This window comes from Syngnathus scovelli, chromosome 3 (genome assembly GCF_024217435.2).
Source record: "Syngnathus scovelli strain Florida chromosome 3, RoL_Ssco_1.2, whole genome shotgun sequence".
Classification (NCBI taxonomy): Eukaryota; Metazoa; Chordata; class Actinopteri; order Syngnathiformes; family Syngnathidae; genus Syngnathus; species Syngnathus scovelli.
The window spans coordinates 14,757,346-14,783,872 of NC_090849.1; the positions used below are offsets into that span (position 1 = coordinate 14,757,346).

The 26,527-nt window shown below is 41.1% G+C and overlaps 2 protein-coding genes across 4 annotated transcripts in view; both read left to right on the forward strand.

The window, feature by feature from the left end:
• The window catches only part of sf3a1 (splicing factor 3a, subunit 1), a 125,264-nt gene that overhangs the window by 65,275 nt on the left and 33,462 nt on the right, over positions 1 to 26,527 (forward strand). The window lies entirely within an intron of this gene.
• dtx1 (deltex 1, E3 ubiquitin ligase) lies at positions 145 to 26,216 on the forward strand. Of its 3 annotated transcripts, none has more exons than XM_049764046.1 (10): positions 145 to 585; positions 943 to 1,493; positions 13,875 to 14,589; positions 18,382 to 18,443; positions 18,564 to 18,725; positions 19,791 to 19,852; positions 19,958 to 20,116; positions 20,753 to 20,914; positions 21,603 to 21,692; positions 21,929 to 26,216. In XM_049764046.1, the coding sequence occupies exons 2-10, from the start codon at positions 1,235 to 1,237 to the stop codon at positions 22,151 to 22,153; spliced, it is 1,896 nt and encodes a 631-aa protein (XP_049620003.1). In that variant the 5' UTR covers positions 145 to 585; positions 943 to 1,234; the 3' UTR covers positions 22,154 to 26,216. The 3 variants fall into 3 exon arrangements, with proteins under 3 accessions (XP_049620003.1, XP_049620005.1, XP_049620004.1); XM_049764048.1 differs by having other exon boundaries at positions 18,594 to 18,725; XM_049764047.1 differs by having other exon boundaries at positions 145 to 382.

A 26,527-nucleotide genomic window follows, 5' to 3' on the forward strand; every position in this document is an offset into this window, starting at 1 on the left:
ATTCAACATATAATCAGTCAAAATTAATTTAATAGCCAAACGAGAATAGCCGTTTTGGGAATTAAATGATGGGTCGAATTCAAATAAACCTTTATTCTGAAACGAAACACCGGAAACACATTTGGATTTATAAAGTACACTTGATAGTTTGGCTGAATTTGCAACCGCTCACCATACAGGTGCGCTCTCGGGTATTGGCATTGCAATTGTTTGAGGCTTGAAAATGTGACGTTTGCTGGACTTGTGCGCGTGGACAGTGACTTCTTGCGTCTTCGCTGCACGTCGAGCGACTGGTGCACGGCGGAGCAACAAACTGGCAAAGCAGACACTGAAGAAGCGACGACTCCTGATTTCTGCGTTGATGTTGGACGATTGTTGCGCTGTGCGTTTTTAGACGACCATTTTCACGTTTTTCCACATCAACAAATGTGAAACATCGCGTTGCTTGGAATATTATTATTTTTTGGACCCGATACACACGCACAACACACACGCGCGCGTTTTATCCTCGTGATTTTTCGAGCGGGGCCAGAGAAATGTAGCTTCTGCTTGACAGATGTGAGGCACTACATCTGCACCCTACAGGTCTGTATGACACCATCAATTCAACGTAATGACAGTGCATGTTAAATGAGCCCAGCATGTGGGATTGTGTCTGAATTGCATCAGCCTGTCATTTTCTAAACAATTCTAATTAGTCTTGGCAAAATCATATTCTCTTTGCTAGGCTCTTGATAGGATCAGTCACCCCACTCCAACCTGAAGAGCATCGACATTTTTTTTTTCTCCTTTATATATATGGATACAGCTCACAAACACTGATTCATAAGACAGACACATGGAATACTGTCCTTGAAGTAGACACAGTGAATACAAGATATGGATGCAACTGGGTCATAACTCAGCATTTGTTCACCAGCGCACCTTCCTGTCATTTTACAGCAAGTCACCCCCTCCCCCTGTTTACCTGCTCATGAGAGGAACTGCTGCAACCCCTCATCAACATCTGCCATCTCAGACCCTGAAGGGAGCTGCTCTGTTGATCAAGGAGTAAGCAACAAGCCATCAGCCTGTTCCGAGAAGTAGAAGAGGACCATGACTCCTGCAAGACCACATGCTTGAAAGCAGACCACTGAAGTCGCTGAGCTAAGCTGGTTCCAGTGTAGCGCTGATGACAATGTTCCGGAGTAATATTTGACTGACAGGTGGTTCTCTCTCTAACCTGCAAGGGAAAATGGCTCGCCCTGGGCCAGGCTTGCTGCTTCCCGCAAATGTACTGGGTTACCCTCCCCAGAATCTGGCCAGAGTGGTGGTCTGGGAGTGGATGAATGAACATGGGCGCTGGAGGCCCTACAGTGCAGCGGTGTGCCACCATATTGAGAACATCCTGAAGGGCGATGCCCGAGGAACTGTAGTTTTAGGACAGGTAGATGGCCAGCTATCTCCTTACATCATCGATTTGCAGTCGATGCATCAGTTTCGACAGGACACAGGTAAGAGATTCGTCAGTTTCACAAAGGTTGTGGAGAACATCCAGTTGTTGCTTCTGTATAGCATCTAAAAATACGTACAGCTCTGGAAACAAATTGAGTGGACTTTTTTTAGGTATTTTGATCAATGGTATTTTTCTGCAAATACATGCCTGAAAAGACGATATGTTCATTTTAGTCAACAGTCAAACGTATTCCTGTCAAAATCAGAGAAACAGATTTGAGGCTGCATATGGTGGCATGTCTCAAACGGAAGAAGGTAAGCACCGAAAAAAGTCAAATTGATGGACAATCTCAAGGTCATTTAGAGACACGCCTACAAACTTTAAAATCTGAAGTGGGGTGTAGTCAACCCACTTTGGGTTTTGATATCACAGATGGAGCAACAATTGTTGACAGAGTATGTAAGTATACAAATATTACAGAAAATAAGAATACACAAATATGTTATAACAAAGTATAAGTATATAGGTAAAGTACGTACGTACGTGCAACCAAAATGTAGAGATTAAGTTGAAATACTGCTGAATAGATACAATTCACAGTTACTCACTTTATATATTTGATGTGTTTTCCATTATCCCACTCGAGGATAGTGTGGCCCATACACAATTGTTAAAATATGATGTAGCGCTATAATTAGGGAAATGGTGCTTCCTTTGCAAATAATGTCACATCATCTCTCTGTGGGACTGATTAAAACCAAGCCTTGATGTGTTCGCCGCACAAGTCTTATGTAACGTTCAAGGGAACGAACCAAAGTCGTCAGTATCTCGGGCTGCTTTGAGACTTCTGCGTTAGGCGCGTCCAAACGTTGTGAGATGCCCAGATGAAAAGGTGCTGCAATCATTTATTCATTCATAAGTGTCACCGTCATGAAGGTGACCTTGTCGCTGGTGAGACTCATTCATCAACTAAACTGGGCCTGTGGCTCGGAGCAAAGGTCTCTTTTCTGGATGTCAGATCCATGTGATGAGTTTAAAGTAGATGTAAGAATCCCATTTGAAATATACAGCACACTTGGTGAGTTGTTTTATCGCGTCCCTTTTAATGTGTGGTATGCGGCGCCATTTGGAAGGCAGCAGAGCATGCTATTTAAAAGAGTGAGCCATTGCTCTGATGATATCAACAAAGTTTCAGCTTTGACATATAACCCATGATAAAAGTATACCACATGCCACTTCAAAGCAAAATCCAGTCGGGCCAATCTTTGTTTTGTTCTGTGTAATTTTCACAGATGAGAGATGCCCTTTTTAAATGTGGCCAGATGTTTTTGTTTGGCTTTGGTTTTTGCTCTACTCTGCTGAAGGTGCGTTCGTTCTCACCAGCCAGTCGCTGTGCGCGCGAGTTGACTTTGCTGTTGGCCCAAGATACTGTCGTACATTCGGAAGATATTCCCACCATGTTCATATCGTAAATCACTTTGTGAGGTATACTGTAAGTGTCGCTGCAGGAAACGGTCCTATCAACTTGTGGGGGTGGGAACAGGAAAACTTTCAGCGATAATATAAAGATATTACATAACAGTGCGATACAAAGTCACATCTAGGGTGACCTCATGTGCATTGATCTGTATTATGTAATTGTGCTTCAATTTGTGTATGCTCACCAGCCACAACATTAGATACAACTGCAAACGAGCCCTATATCAATTTGTCTTCAGAAAGATCATTCTCACAGAAGAATTTTGCAAACATTTTAATACCTGTCTGAGAAGTTGTCAATCGAAACAGATCACTTTTATGTTTTGACAAATTTGTTGACACTCCTGTAGTGGATTGTATTAGGTACCGTATTTTCCGGACTATAAGGCGCACCTAAAAACCTAAAATTTTCTCAAAAGCCGACAGTGCGCCTTATAGTCCGGTGCGCCTTATATATCAAAGTCAAAGTCAGCTTTATTGTCAATTCCTTCACATGGACCAAATTCCTAAATTTAAACTGGCCCGAAGAACTGTGTCATGAAATCAATCATAAGTGGCCCGCTGAAGACTATGAATCATGAATCAAAAAGACTATGGATCATTATTTTAGGATTATAAAGTAATTTGTTGTGTCTGAAGTTGAAATGAAAAAGATGAAATGGAGAATGATTTGATTTGGATTAAAAATCTGACATGATGCATTAATGGTGCACCTTATAGTCCGGTGCGCCTTATATAAGGACAAAGTTTTAAAATGGGCCATTTATTGAAGGTGCGGTGCGCCTTATAGTCCAATGCGCCTTATAGGTCAGAATATACGGTACTAAAGGTGCTTCAAAGTGTCCTTTGAGGCTACATGCATTATTCTGGCATAAAACAGGACTCCAAAATCACTGTAACTGTTACAGTGTAACACCATCAGCGGTGTTGATAGTCGTCAACAGCCTTTGTGCTTGTGTGTGCGAGTATGTGTTTTTCCTCGAATGGGTTTTTGCGCCGACTAATAATTCCACTCCATGACATTGAATGACGTAGCTCCTTGCTAATACAAAAAGAATATCTCTAAACTGTCGAGTGTTTATAATAGCACGGTGCAATTCTTTTCTGACACCTTTGACACATTTTGTCTCATGTTAAAGACATCCCTGCTTTTATTTGAAATAGGGAGCATTCATGACTATCAGATGGTCTGTGTAGACAAGGTTAATGACTAGCGTAGGTGCTAAAGTACTAGACGTGTGTCTGTGTTGCCTGCAAGATGTGCCCAGCCGCCATTTGTCAGAGATGTGCAAGGCACCGAGGCCTGACGTTTATCGCTCCTTGTTGTGATGTTGTGTGTGTGTTACCTTCCCCCACGGCTGGTATAAACCTGTCACACGGGGGCCTGACGGTCAGCAGCCTGCTCACCTGATCCCATCTCCTCTTTGTTCTCATTGTGTACACGCCACCTATGTCTTACAAATGGATGAGCCACAGAACGACCGCAGCAATTGATTCCAGCTCCAGAGTGTAAAGCATGTTGGTTGGAAAATGTACTGGATTGAATGTTTGCTACTCTTGCGGCTCGGGAGGTCAAAGCTGCCGCCACTTGCTGTCGTAGGCATGTTGAGTATCCCAATGGAGGAACCTTGACGGTTGTCTCTTTAGGTGGGTTCTTCTGTAGAGTTCCCCCCCCCGACTCACCAGTGGTTTTTAAATGAACTCCTGAGGGTTTTAGAAAACAGTTTCTCAAAGTAATGTGGTGGTGGCTATGGTAATGTGACAACATCCGCCAGCAAAGCGTGCGTCACAAATGTTGTGGTTCGGTGTCGTTTTTCCTCAGAATTGTCTGAAATAATATTAAGGCTGCAACAAATGATTTTCTTCAGTCAATTTTATTCAGTCTGAATTGGATTTGAAAAATTAAAACAATCTATATTTCAATCCTGTCTGAAAAAACATTTCAAACTGACAAAAAATGCACCAACAAAATCATTCATAATGTGCCAGAACTGTTCTTCGTGGTTTTCTCAAAGGAAAAGCAAATGTTTTATTTTTGAATAAGATAATTAGTCTGCTTTCATGGAGACTAACAGAAATTGCATCACGTTTACTGTTGTGAAGCTGAAATTCTGACATTTTTTTAAATGATTAATCAATTATCAAAAATATATATCCATTATTTTAATAATTATCAAACTTCTCATGACCAAGACTTGTGTTCAGAGGAATTACCCCCCGCGCTAGTGTTTCACATTACAGTACAGTTGATGTGTAATTTTATGCATAGCGTGGATGGATATCTGGCAGAAGGCAGTTTATTTGGCTCACAGCCAAGCAAAATTGATCTGTTCTGTTCCCTAGGGGGCTGCTTGAACCTCTAAACACTGGAGTAGACTGATCCCCTTTCACTATACCCACTCCCACCTGCAAAACACACAAGCTTATCTGCCATATCCATCATGTAGCCACTCTTGCGGTCTCTATTTCACGTTCAGTTACTGTGCTGCGTTTGTTTCCTGACTTTGTTTTTGCCGTGATGCAGAAGTGACACAGACAAGCAAGTGTGCACTCAGGAATGACTGCTAAATTGTCAAGGTGGAGCTGGGGGAAAAAAAAAAAAGGTGCTGGCGTTTTAAGGCCCTCTCAGATGCAATTATGTGTTGGCAGAAGGGTTAGGGCGATGAAAAGTTTCCCCAGAAGGACGTTCTGACACCGCACACGGGCAACTGGACCTGTCATAAAAATAGCCTGCACAAAATATATTAGATCACAAACATATAGCTGCTGCCAAGATGGAAGTTGAACTTGATAAGAGACAATGTTATGAGGTCAATGTCTTTTTCTTTCTATGTGCCATTAAAATTTGGGCTAAATGAAAGTTGTAGCTATATCCCCAGTGTGTCTACTTCAACAGGACTGTATAATGACTTGGTGTCTTTTTTTGTGTGTGTGAAAGATTCCCTCAAGATGATGGAATAAGATTCAATGTTTTGTTCCTTGCCCAACACTTTTTTTTCTTCCCCTTTTTGTTAAAAAAAAATGCTTTGCAGAGAGAAATTCGTTTTTGGTTCTCTATTCCAGATTTTTTGCAGAAGTACTGATTGAAGAAGAGTAAATACAAATACAGCCTTGAGGAAGGCACTTGATGTACTGTGGCTTGGACACACACGAGCATCTGCACTCCTCACTCACCCTCACTCGTATTTATAAATAATGTGTGGAGAAGAAAAAGTGCAGTTTGAGCTCCCACGTCAGGTATCTCTTTGCAGATGGCACATTCTATAAACAATAGGAAGAGAGAGGAGTTCCCAGTTGCGCAGAAAAGGAGTTATAGTACCTATGAGATAACAAAGAGTCATCTGCATACATTGCTCCGGCTTTGAACACTTATCTATGAATATGGATTATGTAGTTGATGCTTTAGCTGGCTCATTGTCAACTAAAGCTTTTCATGAATCATGTTAGTGATAAAAAAATATATATATTTTGTACTGTATAAACAGTAAATGACAATGTGGTTGGGTCTCTTGCCTGTAATTAGACCAATTAATCTTGGTTGTAGATTTTTAGTTAGTTTGTCTGCTGTCGTATTTAGAGTGTGCTGCAACACGACCTTACATTAAATTTAAAGGCAAATCCAAACTTGAATGTTGAAAAATGTTCCGCTTAAGATTGTGTTTGCGGAATATGATGAGCAAAATCCATCAATTCAATCCAGCAAAAAGTACATGTTAAATATCAGGGGCCTGCATGTATCAGCGCCATGTGTGTTGGAAGCAAAAGAATGAGCAAAGCAACTTTGATATGCCCCCTGTTTGTAAACTTTTATTAATTGACCACACAAATCACTGTGAATACGTCCACCGTTGTGGTTAACGTTATCCAGTGTGCAAGTTGTCGTGCACTGCGTTGAAGACAAGGCCTTGAACAGAATTTACGTGATCCCTAGCCAAGCAAATGCCAAAGTCACTGTAGCCCAAAGCAGCTGGCTGGATTCCACTTGGATGTCAACAGAACACGCCACGGACAAGGTGAGAAGAGAAGAGGAACCGAGTGAGAGGTAGAGCGTTTTCCTAATGGAAAGCGACAGTCCAGCAGGAGGGAGGCATAATGCCGCTGTCAAGCTGTGCACGTTTGTCTCCTGTTAAGCGACCACTCACTCGCAGCTTTTTAAAATGGTCTCATTTTAACATCTTAGTGTTCCAAGTGTTGGAATGTCCAGTAGTTCAATAGAGTCTCTTGGAAACCTTTCTTTCCACGTTTGTTTGGCATTTAGTGACTCAATTCTACATCTTTTCACGTCTGCAATGAACTTCAGTTTCACATTCTCTGGTTTTATAAGACCAAAAGCTCAATTCAGATAAATGACCTATGAGTTTAGTCTGACGTTCTACAAAAAGAGTCATTTAACTGAAACCAAAGCCAAACTGACGTAAGAACTAAAAGCACATCACATTTTGGTTTGATCTCACTGGTGCACTTTTGAGCCATGACTGTGCAGAGACAGCATGATAAATTGTTGAATCCAAAATGAAAGCCCAAGGTGCTTTTGAGAAAGTGTCGTTGTCCTAGTGTGAGCTCTAGCAGTGGGCATTTCACACTTGCACATGACAATTTGTGTGCACTGTGCCACATTGTTGGCACACAAAGCAATGGAATGCTAATTGGCCAATGATATTCCAGCCAACAGCAACATTATCAGTTTGAGTGAGCATGGCATTGTGTGATCAACATGCTTTACTGTATATCACATGATACTTCTTTCACACACAACTTCCCCCATGCAAAAGCAACTTAGCTGGGAGCGTGCTTGGGTGAATAGCATTGTAGGGAAGGCCATCAAGTTGCATGATTGATCACAAAGATTTAACACCTTCCACTCATAATTAATGTAAACTGTGAATTATTAGTACCCTTTTTTTCTGAGTGCAAGTACCTACCAGTAGTCATATCTAAGGGCTTGAGTTCCATAGGTTGAAAGTATTCGTTTTGGTTAGGGGTTTGTTTTGGATATTTTTGTGTTCCTCCCAGACTATAATCTCGTTTTATAAAACAGAATGTGCAGCGTTTACACAAGTTGCATGGGTAATTAACTGTTTCAGAACATCTTCTTTGACTGTAATTATTTATTCTTTCAATCATATAACATGTTTGCAAGGTCATTTCATGACCACAACTGCATGAGCTGTTTCTCAACAGCTCCTCTGACACAATAGTCAACTTTGTGCTGATTAGGCAGGATACGACACTGGTATGCAATGTCGTTCCTGTGTGTGAGCCCTGACTTGAAATATGGTGTTGTCACATGCGGCAATAACTGCAGCGAAATTGGCTGAAGTATATGTGCAGGAGTGTGTGTGTGGGGGGCAGGGGGGGTATTGAATAGATGAAATTTGAAGATTAGTCATAATGGGGAGTCATAGTGATGTTCACATTGGGGAAAAAAATTGGGAATTTATTATTGCAGAAATACCCATATTACTAAAAATGTTATTTTGAGTTTCCTAACACAGTCCTTGATTTATCGTCCCCCACCCCTCGTTGTATAAATATTCAAAATTCTTGTTTACTCTTGTTTCTCTATCTGGCAGTGCTGCTTTCAAACTGGACTGATGAAAGAATTACAGAACTCTGGAATCAATTGACTGGTGTCTGAGACGAATATGGTTTGAGAATATGGAAGCCTCATTAAGGCACTGTGGAAAGGCAAAGAGATTAAAAAACATTTCAAATGTCTGGTTTACATATGGTTGAGTGTGTAGAAATCAGTCAGTATGCCAATATCTCGCTCATGTGTCCTGTGCATAGGAAGATTTTCATAGACTTCGCTTTATATTATGTCAAAGCAAAGCACATGTCGTGCTTACTGCAACTTGCACCTCTTTTTTTTCCCCCCTCTCTTTCTCTTTTGCAGCATTCATCCATATACACACAGGTAGACCAGCACATGTGCATGAGCCTTGTTGTCATTCCCACACACGGTGAATCAGCAAGTGGCGAGGTCAGTTATGAAATTCTGAGATTCTGATGATTATTGCAGGGTTTGATGCTTGGCTGCTCTACTGGCGCGTGGACCAACTGCAAAATATTTTTCTAGTTGTTGTTTTACAGCGGTACTTGTAAATACATTGCATGTAACTTGTCTGCTCATTTGGTTTGGGTGAGCCAAGGCAGATTTTTACTGCAGTTTGCTGAAGCAAGTCAATCCAACATCCTTTACAGAAAGTATCGAGACAAATATAAATGCAAAACTGAACGGAACATTAAAATAGAAAAAAATAACGTTGATTGAAACCGACATACCAAACCAAACAAAAAGGATTGAAGGCGATACGAAACTTTTAAGTTAAAAAAAAGATAAATGACAGGTTTGTAGGTTTAAATTTGATTTCAAGTTTTTCTTCATTGGTTTGGCTCACTTTGTGAAACAGAAATGGCATTCTTAAAAATAGATATATTTGGACAATCAATCTTATAGTTCTACGCAACAATACAGCTCATCTCTCCCCGAAAATTGTTCATATAGACGTTTTTACATGCACTCAATAATGCAAAAACTCAAATTTTGGCAGTATCCAAGTTTCAGAACGGCACATGAACACACGCTTAACCGCTCTAGTTTGTGATTCTAAAAAAAACAAAAGACCGACCCCTTGGGTTGCCTCTTCCTTCTTTTTTTTTTTTTTTTACGCAAACATCTGGTCATATAAACGAGATTGGGTTACCCAAACCAGCAGAGGAAAAATTGTAATGGAAGGGGAGTTTTCAAGTCTTGATTTAAAAGAAGGCAGAGTCTCAGCAAGCCTGTCATCTTCTGGGATTTTGTCCCAGTTATTTGGTGCATAAAAACAGATTGCTAGCTCTCTCTTTTAGTTGTAACCAGGGGACAAAAAGCAGACCTGTCCCAGAGAACATGGGGGTGTCTCAGAGTTGAAAGAACTGAGGATGTCTTCAGTTTACCAAGTAGTTGAGCCTCTTTTCTCCCGATTTTCTGGCAGCAGAACTTATTCGTGCGACTCCTTTCTATTGCAGTGTTCACTTTACAGGCTTAAGCCAAAGAAAAACATCCCCCCCGTTTTTTTTTTTTTATTCATCGCTGGCACAAATCCTCCACCATTCATAGACCTCCTCCAGTATTCTTTCCCCCTCCAATTCCTCCCTCTCATCCTTTTTTTTCCTTTCAGCTCTTTTGGTTTTGTGTATTTTCTTACCATCTTCCTCTCTTTCTTACTCTTTCTGTAAACCATAACTAAGGCTTTGGCTTGGTACATCCATCGTGTTTGCCAATAAAGACCAAATGACGCTTTTGGGAATCCAAGTGGCAGCTCACACAGCAGTACATTGTAAAGGGCTGCAAATGAATGTGTCATATCAGCATAGAAAATGTGCTTTAATGTGTGACTGTAAGAGAAGAGGAGGAGAGCTGTGATATTGAAACCTACAATGCTGTTAAAGCAGCTTAATGCCGACTGTCATCCTCATTATTATAGTCTCTCATCTCAGGTTGGTTGTTAATAAGCAGCTAAGTGCTCTCGCAGAACACTTTGCACAGGTACGATGATGGCAGCTTTTGAGCAGAAACCTTAACAGTCAGTGGTGCATGCATTGAATAAAACTGCCCCTCCCACCCATGATTTTCTGATTTGTTTGGGCCTGATGTTTTCTCGCAGTATGCGTGTAATGTGTTTTTAAGCATCATTCTGTTTCTTCGTCTTTGCTTCCATCTTGGATTAATATGTTTGAGGTGTTTTTGGGAAAGTGCTGTTTTGCTCCCTCTCACCTTGCTGCACAGTTTTCTGTATGTGATGGGATAGAGGCAGGCAAAACTGATTAAGTGAAAAATAAATTTGTCAATATCAGATAACATTTCACTTCTATTGTTACTTTAAATACAGATCCGGATGTCACGTGACTTGTTTACGCCGCATTGCTGGCAGGATAGTAAAATTGATTTACACTGGAGAGCAGTGATAAAATTAGCGTTTATCTGTGACTGTGTGTCATTGAGGGATTAAATCAGTCAATCTGCCCATTACAAGGCTTTTGTTTACGGTAACACTCCTCATAATCTTCCTTCTGGTGCATGCTGGAAAAAGAGCAACTCAGTAGAATGCACCCAGGCGACAACATGGGCGACCTTGACTGGCTTGCCTGAGCTCATCTGCTGCGATGTAGCCGACAGACACCCATTTGTCATTTAGGGCTAGTAGTAACAATTAAAAATACATTCAAATAAATTAAAATTTCATTCATTTGCTTGAACGGTGGTTGAAAAAAGATTATGGAAAGGTTGAGGGTATTTGGTAATTTGTGTATTTTATATAATAGAATGCCTTTATTGTGATTGTTTACAATTGAGATTAGTAAAAGAACCTCACTTTGACTATTTTGTCAAAAAAATACACTATAAGACTTCACTTAAACGCTCAATGACACCAACAAGAAGCGAACAAAGCAAGCACAAGCATTCATCCACCTGCTCGCAAAAGGCTGCATGGTGGATTCGCTGAGGCAGACAAGTCCCATCACTCACCAGTTGGGAGGGCGATGCGGTGAAATTAGCATCAAGTTTTTGGTCCTGCCAAAATGACATTGTTTACATTTGGCGCAGTGGATTGAAGGATGCATGACGTCAATGGCCACAACGCACTGGAGTTGTGCCTCAGAGAAAGTTTAAAGATGATGTCATAAAACTCGTGATCGTGGTATTTCTCCGATGCCTTCCCTCTCACCATGTCAGTGAAGGAAAAAGCCTTAACTAGATGATATGGACCAGGATGGAATCCAGTGGAAAATGTGAGGAGGAATGGCTCAGAAAGACAGTGCTGGTGCATAGCCAAGACAGACTGTGGAGGGGAACACTGCAAAGTTGGCTGCTGGCACCTTGCTCCGAGAAAAAACAAGTGTTAACGTTCACATGCCGTATACTATCTATGACACTCACCGCCGTGTAGCCGAAGGAACAGCTTCCATTACAACACAGATAAATCTCATGCTCTTTATTGAAAGATTTGTGAGACTGCTTGATGTTGCATCTAAGGCATGACTAATTTCCTTCATAGTCGTTTCCCTCACATATGCTCAGGGATACATTTAGTCATTTAGGAGGCAAGTCACGGACGGGGGCCTTCCATATCTGTAGACTGTTTTTTTTTGTTTTTTTTTTTACATTGTTTATAATCAACTAAAAATTTTCGTTTTCAAGAAATTGACAGTGACTGATCACAATGGAACATTAATTGATGGATTTTGAGTAAACAATGGAAATAAATGATTACTCTATTTTTAATTGCTGATAAATTTGATAATCGATTGTCCAACAATCACAGAATTTTGACACCTGTTGTCTGTTTTGCTAACTTAAACTAGAATCATGTTATCCGGTAAAATAGTAGTCCGTTACATGAAAAGGGAGGGGTGGTTCTTGTCACGATCAATATAATTAAGCATTTCGATGTGTTTTTTTGTGTGAGTTAAGACTAAAACTAATTGTTTTTGAAGTCGCATAAAAACGTTTTGTAAGATATTATTTTGCTGCTTACTTACATTCACAGGAGTCTGATAATATGTTGTCTTCGGTACTTTGCTAATTAGAGTTTCTCGAATGCAGAGTAAAAATCTCATTAAAATTTCCATCCAAACATTCTGAAGAATGTGATTTAATAGATTGAATTAGCCCAAAGGGTCTCTCAATGTGAATATGTTAAAATTGTTGTTGTGAAACCCTCGAGTTCCTTCTGAATCTAAATCCTGTTTGACACCCATTAAGATTTGAGGAAGGAAAGCTGTTTTTCTGTTCTAGTTTGACTTCCCTGAGGCACAAAGCAAGCTCTATGGAGGAATGCTTGGTTGCGTTTAATGTTTGAAAGAAGATTATTTCAACCATGTCAACTGTCTTTGTGATTTAGTAGAACACAAATTGTAGGGGTTGGTGACCTCTGACCTCTCAAATACTCTTATGGATGAATGCATAAAAGATCTCACAGTCACACTCCAGAATGTTGTTGAAAGTCTTACTCAAAGTGGAAATATCAGCTGCAAATTTGATTAAGTTTTACATTTTCACTTTCTGTCATAAGGAATGTGTGTGCCCATGCGTTTGCAGTGTATCGAAACGGGATGGCATCTGTTTTTAATTCCTGCAGCTGGCTTCTGAGGATAGTCAAGGACACGTTCTACTTGTTCAGCCATTCAGGAGTCACTTAGGTCTTCGGTCACTGCCAGAGGAAAACAAAGCTATTAGAAATGGAAGCACACTTGGCCTCCATCGACAAACAGGCTGCAGGAAGTTTTCCTCCAGCTGAGACCCGGAAGGGCAGCTGAGGTCTCCCTGAACTGCCTTGCCCCTGAGTAGCAGTGGGTTTAGAGTTCCTTTGTGGAGTCTGACAAGACAATACATCACACAACTCGTACTCGCTTGATAGGAAACTAAAGACAACTGGAGGACGTTGAGGGGAGGGCAGGAAAGATGGCTCCTAAAATCACACAGAACCAGTCAGGAAGTGGACACTTTCGCTCAGTTTCCTGTCAGGAAGGACAATGGAGAAAGTCATGACATGAAAATGTCAACAAGTGGTGCTTAAATTTTTGTGTGGACACAACTGAAAATTACTGCAGCAAATCGAGGGTGTATATACGGTATATTAAAAATAAAATGTATACAAAAGCGCTGTCAATCATGAAATGTTAGTTCATGCGACAATTAGTAATATAGTATGCCTTGAGCCTTGCGGACATTTATCACAAAGTAATCTTCATTAGCAGCCCAAGTTCCTGCCTCAGCATTTGTTAATTTCCTAATTGGATTAACCTTAGTTTGAATTGAGGTTAAAATAGCAATTACACTTCTTACTAATGGCCTCACTAGCTGTTATGGTCAGTCAAATTTCCATTATGTTCACAGTTTTACATCCTCGACAGCTCCACAAAATACCAACTGTGCTTCAATGTCACTCTTAATCCTGTCTTGTATTTTCAGGCACCATGAGACCAGTGCAGAGGAACTTCTATGAACCGTCCTCTGCTCCTGGCAAAGGTGTAGTATGGGAGTGGGAGAATGACAATGGCTCATGGACGCTGTATGATATGGAGATCTGCGTGACCATCCAGAATGCCTACGAGAAGCAGCACCCGTGGCTCGATCTGACTTCTCTAGGCTTCTGTTACCTCATTGACTTTAATAGCATGTCACAAACCAACAAGCAGAGTCAACGCAAGCGGCGGCTTCGGAGACGTATGGATCTTGCTTACCCGCTTATCATGGGTTCCATCCCCAAGTCGCAGTCTTGGCCTGTGGGCGCCAGCTCCGGCCAGCCCTGCTCATGCCAGCAATGCATCCTGGTCAACAGTACGAGAGCCGCATCGAATGCAATCCTTGCCTCTCAGCGACGGAAGCTCCACGGAGGGGCTGCAGGCAATACAGGTGCCACAGGAACCCTGACGACAGTGCGGCAGAGCAACACCTTTGCTGGAACCTCTCTTTGGTCTCCAACCTCATCAGTGACCAATAATGTCAGTATAGGAGGCGGCCAAACCAAAGGTGAACAGGTGCAGGTGCCATTGTCCCCAACCAACTTTCCTGTGATGTCATCCCTTGGCCACAACACACTTGGAGTCAATGGACAGAACAACTTGAACCGACCAGGCACTCAGCGCATCTCTGTGGCCACTCCTAGAGGAGCCATTCCACCAGGGTAATGAACTTTTATTGTATTATATAACTGTATTATCATTATATTTCTCTATACTATTAGGTTACAGTAACATGCTGATGAGTGTTTCTGCAAAACTGCCCTCGAGTCCTACTGGAAAAGTCTCCCATGTGTGTATCTGACATGGTTGCTGCTCAATAATTAGCTTATGTTGGCCCCACAGGCAGGAAGTATCCTGCAACTTTCACCCTCACTTCTTCTTTGATTCTTCTTTGAACTCGGGCGTCATTATCAGACAGTGCCGTTGCAGCATGGGTATTGGGAGCATGTGATGTCATAGTCCTTCGGGTTTCATTAGTTGTGCGTTTGTGTTTGTGATGAGTATGAGCAGCGGGTTTGTGGTGTAGCTGCGGGCACCTTCTAGCCATGGAGGTCAAGCTCCACAGGGGAAAAATGAATAATGGATCATGGAAAATTAGTGGTTTGACTATAGTGGAGAACACCATTGAGGAAAATCAGGCTTTCTAGTATTTAATTTTTTTATTTTATGTTTTCTATAATCAATTATTCTATCAATTATTCCATCAAATAATTTTGCATGAAAGTGAAACGTTCTCCATTTACTGCTGTTTAGTTGGTATTGTTTAGTGATTTTGGAACCAATTCAGGCCCAGGTATGGTTGTCGTTTTCCATAGTAGAAGCAGACGTTTGTGAATGTCTTGTTTTGATTGATCACAAAAGATCATCTCTTCGTGAATGAGGACGCAAATTAATGAATTGTTACTATTGAAAGGCTGACATTAGAGAATTTGGACAATTCTAAGGTAAAAATAGCTCCAAACGATTACTTTAATCATAAAATAGTTGTCGATTAATTTGATAATCGATTACTTGTCGATTAATCGATTACTTTTGACAGCTACAACTTACTTAAATAACCGTCTTTTGAGCTAATTTTATTCCACTTTGTCATCGCCACTCATGAGTAGAGAGACTAAGAGAAAGCTGCTAAAGAGGCTGAGATGTACAAAACTCGTCAGGCGGGGGTGGTTCAACATACAGGATGCGCGTGGTTTACATACCCTCAGCAACATGCTCACTCACGTGTGCACCGACACGAACCTTTCACACAGGCTCATTTGTGGACACCAGAAATCAACACAAAATGTGAGACGTCAGATTGTTTTTTTGCACACAGCAGAATATAGAAACACAGATACTTGGCACCTTGTTTTGTTTTGTTTTGAGACATTGGTTTACAGTTACATCAGATTGTACTGTTATCGCTCCAGCACGCCCGCAACTCTCGTGAGGATAAGTGGTTCAGATAATGGATGGATGGCTAGCGCATCATTCTTTTTTTTTTTTTTTTATCGAAAACCTTCTCATAAAAGCGACTGTATACAAAAACAAATTCCAATAATTGTTCCCCTAGTTTGCAACTAACCAAAATGTTAGCAATCTCACAATGAAATGTGTATGTAAAAAATCACAGACTGTGAATTCAGATGCTTGTTTGGGGACATTGAGTCGTTTCAAATTGCTACATGTTTATATCCACACATAGTAGGAGTTTCACAATTCAACAAACTAGTGGAATGGACGTATAAAGACCAGGATCTTTCCGCCTTTCTTTACATGCTGCTCTAAACAACCTATGTAGCCCGTAAAAGATAAATTTGACCACAGCAGTAAAAAGATTCATTGATTGCTTCACATTACTCTTGTTTATCAGCTCCTGTAATTAGACAGGGTCAGAAATTAGACCATTAGATGTCAAATTTATTGCGCTGCCTGAAAGACTTGATATAAGAGGTGTGTCACAAAATAATATTTCAAAACCAAAGTACGAACTAGGATTTTTTTTCCTTCTCCACATTCAATGTGGGCCAGATGATAAACTAGCATGTCTACAAATATATTCAGCGGCATTTGCTTCATTCAATGCAGGACAAGGGCCAACTGTTCTAGCTGGATAGCGTGTGGCTACTTCACCAATGACAACAATGCCGAGAAGAACATCACTATGCTTGAGTTTTACTCATAATGGCCGTCATGACAGATCCCGTAAGATCCCAGAAAAAAATCTTCCGAGACAGAGGAAGCAGATAGGGAGAAAAACGCTTTGAACTCCAGGAAATACATCTTTTGTTGTTAAAATAAAACACCAGACTAATTTTCTTTGACATATAAAGGCTACAAAATGCCGGCTGTTGGGAATGATAGAACGCACACCTTTCAGAAGGAAGAGACAGATTTGATTTGGCGGAGTGCAAGAGATGTCAAGGTGGTTAGGTTCATCCTCTTTGACTGAATGGGCTCAAATAGGTGTGCTCAGCCAGACAGAAGAAAGGGCTGTTGTTTGGAATAAGACCTCACCAATAACCGCTTTGGCATTTTGGAATATTTTGTCTATTGAGTTTAGAAGTTGTGAATGTTACCAGTCCGATTTGATTAAAATAGAATAAACTGGTTTCCGTCGACATTCGCAGACCGATGCAGAGTGATGTCTTAAACCTCAGTGCTCAAGACTCCGCCAGGACAGACAGGATGACTTTCTGCAGAGGTGCACATCTAAACCAAAGAGACAACTGCCAGCGTGCAGTTTTACAAAAGGATGAGCTGCAGTTCACTGAGGCTTTGATTTGTGTGAATAAACAGCATAGATAAGTGTTTGCTTGCTTGTTTCAGTTTGGCTCATATTCTTTTTTTATTCAACTCAGTAAGTGTGCAGCTGTTTTATCGCATTGCATATTTATGATGTAATACTCTCTGGGGTTCATTGTGTGATCTTTGCTTCAAGTGGATTGAAATGAAGATGAAAAGCATCCCTAATTAAAGCTCAAAGCTCTCTGCACTGTACTGTATGAAGTTTGTATAGTGCACGTAGAACAATAACACCCTTTTACCCTATTGATGAATTTTGTTTAATTCCTGCCCTCTCAGCAAGCTAAATTGAGTTTTGATCTGAGTTTGCCCTATACCTGTACTAGACCTTCAATATATTTTTTTCAGTTGAATATTTGGCCTCAGCACAATTTTGAATACTCATGTTTTGTGAAATGTACATTTGGCCTGTGCACCCATAGGAAGAGAACATGTAGGAAAACATGAGATGATTCTGTTCTTTGAAAGTGTTGTCCTGGGAGTCTAGTACTGCTGAGTTAACTGTCTTGCAGTTTTGATCAAACTAAGTAATTAGAAAAAAAGTACAGCAGGCAGCAGGAGTAAGCTGGACTTTGCTGCGCTACAGTTTGTCAATGGGACAGCCTTATTTTCCCCCTTCTGCTGGCACTGAAAGAAATGCTCTTGCAGACTTAGATCAAAGAAATCATTTGATGCGGATTTGTGAAACGCCTCTGAGCTGCAAGGCCAAAGACCTCAGGGCCATCTTGGTCAAAGAGCCGAGTCATTTGAAGCGCTATTAGCCGACATTAAGTGGATGAAGTGTGTAGCACCACGTTGGCTGCATGTGACTTATTGGAGGTCATTTTGGGGTCTTTTGTCCATTAATAGATAAAGATATAATTGCCTCTTCCACCGTCACTCAAATGAGTTATTGAATATGATTACATATCAAACTTGGTGGTTGTGCATTTTTAGCATGTTCAGCAGGTTCACATTGGGTATTAGAGAATTGTTTTTTATTTGTTTGTTTGTTTGTTTTAATGCTGTGCAAAATTGGCTTCACAATGGTTGTTCTCATGTGTGCAGTGAAATCAATTTGTCAGCATGGATCAGACCCAGCCATGTGACAGACTGTTTCATTGTATCACAACAACATACTGAATACAGGACCTTCTCATTTATTTATATTTTTTTTTACCTTGCAGTGTTCCTGCTCTCCCAGTCAAAAACCTGACTGGGTCTGGACCAGTGCATCCAGCGATAGCAGGTTGGATCAACTAAAATGTTTCCTTTGTGGTGAACGTATTAAAATACCACTCACGATTATTTTTTCAATTTTTCTATGTGTGTATTTGTGTTTGTGTGTGTGCTGTTACATACGCATCAGGTATGACCGGTATCCTGATGTGCGCTGTAGGTCTCCCTGTTTGCCTGACCCGAGCACCCAAGCCCATTCTGCACCCGCCGCACATCAGTAAGAGCGATATGAAGCCTGTGCCGGGAGTCAACGGTACGCGACGCAAGACCAAGAAAAAGCACCTGAGAAAAGGTAAGATGGAAGCAAAAGTGGTAGAACGGTAGGTAGTTGCAGGTTGCAGGGGAGGAAAATGTGTAAATGACATCAATTGTTCCACTTCTAATGGTATTGAAAATGAATGGATGGACATGCAGGCCAAAGACAGACAGACAGACAGCAGCCAACTGTAGCACTGTGCTGAGAGCAGTTCACAGGCCATGGCCTGAATGAAAACAGGTCGATGGAAGCCACAGAAACTCCGGACCTCCCAAGGGAGTCTTTGTCCTAATTGATCAGTGAGGCTTCCATCCCCAGCCTACACTGCAGTGGTCCTCTTACTCAGCCCTTTACAGATCCCATTGTGCTGCACAACTCGTACTCTTTCACCTTTATTACATGTACTACCTTGTGACATGTACTACAACCTTGTGAGCGATTTTTTTTTATTTTTTTTTACCTGTGTCACTAAGAGGATTGCGCCAATGCTCAGGCTGTGTGTTGTCATGCAAGCATGTACATGTCAAACAAACACGGTGTACAGTTTGTAGTTGAGACAATTTAATATGATACAATTCTCACTACAACTGTACCTGTGTCAAAACACAAGATCACACAGAGGATGATGTGTAGTGCGTTGAAAGGAGGCAGCATAGTGGTACATTGTGATACATTTCTTTCTGCCTAGCTGAACCAAATAAACACATTCTGGCGGCAGAATCATTCTGTAGTGGTCTGCTGTGTGGTTATGCTCAGCCATGCTACACTGGTTGCGCACATAAAAGAATTATAATTGCAGTGGTTGAATGATGACTTCAACATGTAGCGTGGAACTTTTAAATGTGAACCTCACTGAGGTCATACATTAGGGAGGAGTAATATTTTGAGGCTAAAATATAGTTTGCATTATGTCACACAAGACTTCCACATATCAAGGCATCAGATTTCATGGGACTTCATCTTAATGAACTGTGATAGCAAAGAAGAGAAATGCAACAACTGATGAAGTGGAAATGGAAGTTGCACAGAATATTCTGTGCACCTTTCTCGTGTGTGTGTGCATGTTTTACTTTCTATAATTTATTTGTTTTGTGTCACAAGGGAAAACCCCAGAGGATGTTGTCCGTAGATACACTGACAAAATTAAAGTGGCACCAGATGAGGTAAAAACAGACACACGCACACAGCCTACACAGGTGTTAAAATATGAAGAAAAAAAAAAAAGTTCTGGAGCTTGGCGGCTGAAGTGTTGTGTTTGGCTTGTGCAGGACTGTACCATCTGCATGGAGAGGCTGGCCACGGCGTCAGGCTATGAAGGCGTCCTGCAGCACAAAGGCATCAAGCCAGAGTTGGTGGGCAAACTTGGCAAATGCGGCCATATGTACCATCTGCTGTGCCTGGTGGCCATGTACAACAATGGCAATAAGGTGGGTAAAAGCTGGTGAGCCAACCATTATTATGATGTCACTCTCTAGGCTCCAATTGCAAGCTCGCACTGTCTTTCTGACTGATTGGGCTGCACGGTACTGGCAGATGATCCAACTTCGCAATTGTTCTACACAGATGGGGATTGCAGAGAGCCTTATCAGATCACTCGTATCTATCTCGAAAGCCCTGCACTGGGACTTGCAGGAAATCATTATGAATTCAGCTCATTTTGGTGCAGTTGCATGAAATATTAACAGTACCCCTGTTTTCTGATGCAGAAGCAGAAAATGCAAGCGCGTTCGTTTGTGCGATACCGCTAATTAAAATCCAAACACACATTTTGGACTTACATGGGTGTTTCATCTTTTCCCTATATTTCTTGTTGCGCAAAGGTTGGATAATAAAGAGAACTATCCAATTGACCGCTTCCAAGTTGTCATTAGGTATGATTGTGAGTGTGAATGGTTGTCTATGTGTGACCTGCGATTGGCCGGTGACCAGTTCAGGGGCTTCCTCTCATACTGTCTTGAATGCTGTATAAGCTACAATGACTGGCTAATACTTAAAACGTTGAATGGCGACAGTGATGCTATTTTCCCACGTACTACATAATTGCGCTGATTTCTCCCAAGCAGGATGGCAGTCTTCAATGCCCAACATGCAAGACCATCTATGGAGAGAAAACGGGCACTCAGCCTCCTGGGAAGATGGAATACCACGTCATCCCCCACTGCCTACCCGGCTACCCAGACTCCAAGACCATTCGCATCGTCTACGACATTCCTGCCGGTGTCCAGGTCGGAAATATCCGAGTTCACTAATCCTTCTTGCTTTTTGTGCTCTAATCCACCTTACTGCCGCTGCTTTATCCGCTTAAGTTTGATCATTCTTGTATCAAGGTTGAGCTTTGTAAGTCACTCAGAACACTGTGCTCTTTAGTATCTTAGGGCTCTTAATCGAAAATGTGTTTCAAGTGGTGAATCAGAATCATTATTCTTTTTATCATTTTGATGAATCTAGTACTAATTTATGTTAAATGTAGATTTTTTTTGCAGCCTGTGTTCAGAACAGTTAGGAAAATGGAAGGCGGCTTATTTCATCCTGACTCTCCAGCGGTGCTATAAATTTTACAGTGACCTTTGAGGACAGGCTCGATCTCTCCCAATTGCTCGGCTGTCACGTTAGCACAGCACCTACATGCGAGATGGACACCTCCAGCTTTCATAGTGAAGCCAGTGTACCTTCATCTTTTTCCTCTTCCACAGTTTTTGACACTGTGCTTACAAATTAATTTGATATTTGATCAACGGGAATCCTAACGAGGAAATCCTCGACGTCAGTTGTCATCAATTGTTTGTTTTTTTTCTCATGGGAAAGGGAGGAGAAAATATATTATTTAGTGTTCATATTTGCAGTGATTTTGGAGCAAACAATTCCATTCTAAATAGAAAAACGGTTGTTTACTGTATGGGCTGTATGTTTCAGACCAACGAGCACCCCAACCCTGGGAAGAAGTTCAGCGCAAGGGGGTTCCCTCGGCAGTGTTACCTGCCAGACAACGAAAAGGGCAGGAAGGTGAGCCAGGCCGCAAAATGTAGTATGTCTGTGGATTTCAAACTTGCCAGAGAGTTATGTGTTGGTCCATCCGCCACAGTAAAACAAAGTTGAAATCTGACATTGCTTAGCATTGCGATTCACAGCCCAAATGTATGTCTTAAAAAAATAAAGAAAACAATCAAAGGGGGTTGAAAGCCACTACAACCAATCCTCCTTGGATGAACTCTTCGCGTCACCACTTCTGTAATTTACAGGTTCTCAAGCTGCTGATCACAGCTTGGGACAGACGCCTCATTTTCACCATCGGCACTTCCAGTACCACAGGCGAGTCTGACACGGTGGTGTGGAACGAGATCCACCACAAGACCGAATTCGGCTCCAACCTGACTGGCCACGGCTACCCTGACCCAAATTACTTGGACAACGTCCTGACGGAGCTGTCGGCCCAGGGGGTTGGCGAGGACAACCTGAAGGACTAAGAGCCTTCCAAGCTGGCCGGCAAGAACACAGTCAGATCGTCATTTTTCCTAGGAAACCATAATGCCAGATTAAAGTTCATCGTCCAGCGCGCTACTCTTTACTTGCCCTGACTGAGACCCTGAATTGGTGGCAAGACAAGAGCGATGGAAGCAAAACAATTGGGGTCTTTTTGTTTTTCTTTTGCGTCATGCCCGGAGCATGTATGCGTCTGCAAAAACTTTGAGGCACGCGCTCCGTGTCTGCATTGCTGCCAGCAAAACGTGTCAACGACCTCTTTTGAGTCAAAGCAAAGCATCTGCACTTGTAGCGCGATAAGAAGGCGTGCGGGGGCCAGATTGCATGGCCCGACCAACGCTGCATAATGAATGTTGAGGGAATTGCTGCAATAAGATGATGAGGTGCCAATGAAGCTTTTCTCACAACATAAGACACATTTTAAAGAAATATATTATATACATCTTCTCCCCGGTTTAAGTAAGAAAATCAAATACAGTGAGACTTTTCTGTGATTTTTAAACGAAGTGTGCCCCATCACTGAAGCAAGGGCTAAAGAAAGTGTTTTTTAGTACATGAAGTAGCTTTTGGGTTAGCAGAATCTCGGAAGGTTTTGCTAATAGACATAGATTACATTGTTAACCTTGTGGGCTGCCGATGAAGGGGGCTGTGAAATACCCCAGCAGACATTTGATTGCTTGCCATGAGATTTTACAGCGTACCCTTGCTACATTCCAAAGCAAAAGTCATTTATTTTGTTGACACTGATAATGCTGACCTCTGTGAACATGAAGGCTCACGCTAGTACGCTCTCATTTGAAGGAAAATGTGGCCTTGGGTCTATCCATCATGCTGCCATGCACGAAGGGGGTGCTGGGGTGTGACTGAATGCACCGAGTTCCTAAAGATGTCGTCATTTTCCCTCGGAGGATCCATCGTGTGATTCTTAACCCTTCTCTGGAGTTTTTTTTTTTTTTTTGCTCTGGGCACTGCTTTCCTTCTGTGGGGAGCAGTTCGACATGTTCTCTTCTTGGTTCATGTCCTCTTCATTTGCAGCAGACATCCTTTCTGGAAACATGCAAATGATGCTTTAACACTGCTGCAAATGCGTCAGAAGTATATAGATTTTTTCCTTGTAGGTTTTTTGCTCTCCCTCCAAGATGTTATGCCCGATGGCTAAAAACTTTTTTGAAAATCCTTGCTAGGGAGCTTCGTTAGTTTTTTTTTTTTTTACTTGCGGATGAAAGCGAGGTCAGCCAGCACTGACTTCCCACAAAAGCATCTGATCAACTTTAATGAGGTGGGATGTTGATGTAAAGTTGTTGTGGGGCTCATTTCGGGGCGAATCGCAGTCTTCCACGGCAATTTTTGAGGCAGCAGCTCTGCTTCGTAGGTTGATTTTTTTGTTTTTCCTTTTTTTTAAGTCTTAAATGACATTTTAACCTTTTTTTTTCTTTCCAAAAAATCATCTTGTAGTACTTTGGGGAAACATTATCTACAAATGTTCTATACTCTACAATTCAAGCTCAGTTTGATTGTATGGTTAGTTTATTTTTATACCCCAAAACACTCACTCATGAACATAGCTATAACAAACGTAGATGTCAAAATGATACATAAAATCTGACCATTATGTCAGTTTGTCAGGGACTGTTTAGGACAATGTTTATGACATGTTAATGGACGTCTAATATAATAAGTAGTGTTAGTGTATGCTACTGTCTGTACCTTCATGTAGAATGTGTATAGTTGACTTGAATAAATATAGTCAATGTATCTTTATCATTAGTGGGAGAGCCTAAAGAGCATGATTGTTGTCATTTTCCCCAAAAGGGTTGTTTCTATGGATGAAATTTAGATAACCTTTCATCAAAAGCAAACAATTGGGTCAATATTGGCTGCGGATATGTGGAATTGGATTTTTTTTAAAGGCCCTGAAAAACTTGTTTTCTTTTCATACAACCATGCTTTGTGTTGTGTGATATATGCAAATGAAAAATGTGCAACTTTGCTGCTGTTGCATGCACGTGTGAAGCAGGCCTGCAGCTGCTTCTGGTGCCTCCAAAATCAACACAGCCTGTTGCCAAGTTGTCAAGTTGTGTCAGTGACTATTGCGTTTATTGACGTGGCGTTAGAGTGGCTGGAGGTCACCTTGAGGGGCAGCAAGCCGACAGGGCATTTTGATGGATTTAAGTGTTGTTTTGTTTGCTTTTTAAGCAAAACCACTTTTTTTTGGGGGGGTGGTGATCCAGCAGTAGGTAAAAATTGTCTGCTTCTTTGCTGCAGTTCCGACGTATTTATCGTGTTAATAGTTGTTTGACCACCACTTTCATCGAGGTTTATTACTTTTACACGTAGCAGATGTCAACTAATCATGAAACATTCAGGGATTATTATTGCGTGTCTAAAGGAGAAACCAATTCATTTTAGATGATGGTTCTCCATTTCTAAAGCCAATATCTTTTAAGTTGAACTTAACTCATCATTCAAAATATGTTTAGGCAGAAAGCGTATCTTTTGTTTTTTTCTTTTTCTCGAGTTTTCTTGCAGTCTTTTTCCAGTCTCAGCGTTCTCCTTGGCCCCCATTTCCACTGGATGGCAGCTCTTGCCTTTATATGCAAAAATGCATCTGTATGAACAGAACCTTTCTAGCTGAAATGATCAGCTTGATAAAAGTTAACAAATTTTTGTCCGAGAAATAATTCATATGGAAGCAATCACGCACAGGATGTTCATACATTATTTTAAGATGTTTCATCTAAAATATTTTTCAGGGCCTTTGAATTTTTTTTTCCTTCCTTAATTTATTCCAGTACTCAGTTAACCGAACATGCATGTTCTTGGGATATAAACTGTTACTGTGAGGCAGACATGCTCATGAAATGTTCTTTGATTTCATTACAGTTTCAAGTTGTGCTCTTATTCAGGCTGTCTCTTTTTCTGCCACCCTCCACAAGGCAAAATAAATTGAAACTATTCCATTTTTGGTCCTCCTTTCACTTTTGGAGGCCTTAGATAAAAGGATCAGGGAAATGTCTACATTGAGTGAAGTTTAATGAAGTTGAGAAATCCAAGTGTTGAACATTTTGTCGGCCCTTTAGACTTTCAGGTGTGTACAGACTTCTGTGGAAAGGAAAATGCAATGTGGTTCGGTATGCCTGATCGACAGAGATCTTGTTTATGCAATTTACTATTTTTAAGACGTGAAACCTGATTTATTTGTAGCAAAGATGGTGATTCTTTTGAGTTAGTGGTAGTTTTTTGTGGGTTGCCTCACTCTTGTCTATAACAAAAGCAGACATATACATAATGGAAAGCATATATTTTTGATGTATTTTCTGATTAAAGATTGTCTTTGCGATAACTATAACATATCCTTTTCCATTTGATTTGAAGTGGAAAGTTATGACGTATCATTCTGCGCAGGATGTAGTATTGACTACCGTAATTGAAAGTCATAATATGTTCAATGCTTATCGTACATTTTTCAACTATACCTTAAACATTTAGTGTGGCTGTATTGTCTGTTGGTATCTCTTTGTCTCTTTGAGTGTGCGTCTTGCAAGACAAAATCATAGGCCCACGCTGTCCTTTAAAAAGACAGTAACGTTCTTCCCGAGATGCATGTGAGCCTCTTTAATGGCAACGTGTATGAAATCATCAAAAGCTCCTCTTTGGAAAGGTCAACCAGATGATGTTGGCATTTTAGCACTGTGCTCTGCATCTTGCCTCAGAACATTTTCATTTTACACGAGTGGATGAGATGGCGTTTGGCTAATTTCTCCTCTTTTTGGATATTTACAACACGCTTAATGTTTTAATTGACATTTACGATTGCTAATCATGTGGTTTGACATCACTTGAGCAGTGTCAACCTTTTTTCTTGTTCACAAACATCAAAGTGAAATGAGCTTAAAGAGACATAGAGACTATGGTTTAACTACTATAAAGGGCTTTTGAATCAATAATCAGTCTTTATTGAATCGTGTTAACCTTGTTGCATGTTTTCTGTCTTGTGGACAAAAATGGAAAAATAAATGTGCCCTCAGTGGGGGTGATTTTGTTTCACCTTTGTCACCTTCGCTTTTGTGTGTGCGTGTGTGTGTGCGTGCATGTGTTATTTGTCTTTAGTTTTATGTGAATGTGCTTTACTGGTCATTTGGAGCCTCTGGCAATTGAACTGTGTGGGTGCTGAGGCCGGTGTGTGCTAAAGGGCATGTTGGGATGGCAGTGTGAACCGTGATGACCCTGCCCCGTTCCCTGCGGCACTGACCCAGTAGCTCCCTCTCATTGGTCACATGTCCTGCCTAATGGGAGAAAGAGCAGGGAGACTGCTGCGTAAGTGCAGGTAGGTCAGCTCTCATTAGCATTTAAATAAG

Bases quoted from the DNA above. Each gene is read 5' to 3' on its own strand.
- dtx1 (XM_049764046.1), top strand. From the start codon at position 1,235: ATGGCTCGCCCTGGGCCAGGCTTGCTGCTTCCCGCAAATGTACTGGGT. The intron at 18,444-18,563 runs GTTGGATCAACT...CATACGCATCAG, and splicing joins AGTGCATCCAGCGATAGCAG to GTATGACCGGTATCCTGATG. The intron at 20,915-21,602 runs GTCGGAAATATC...TGTATGTTTCAG, and splicing joins ACATTCCTGCCGGTGTCCAG to ACCAACGAGCACCCCAACCC.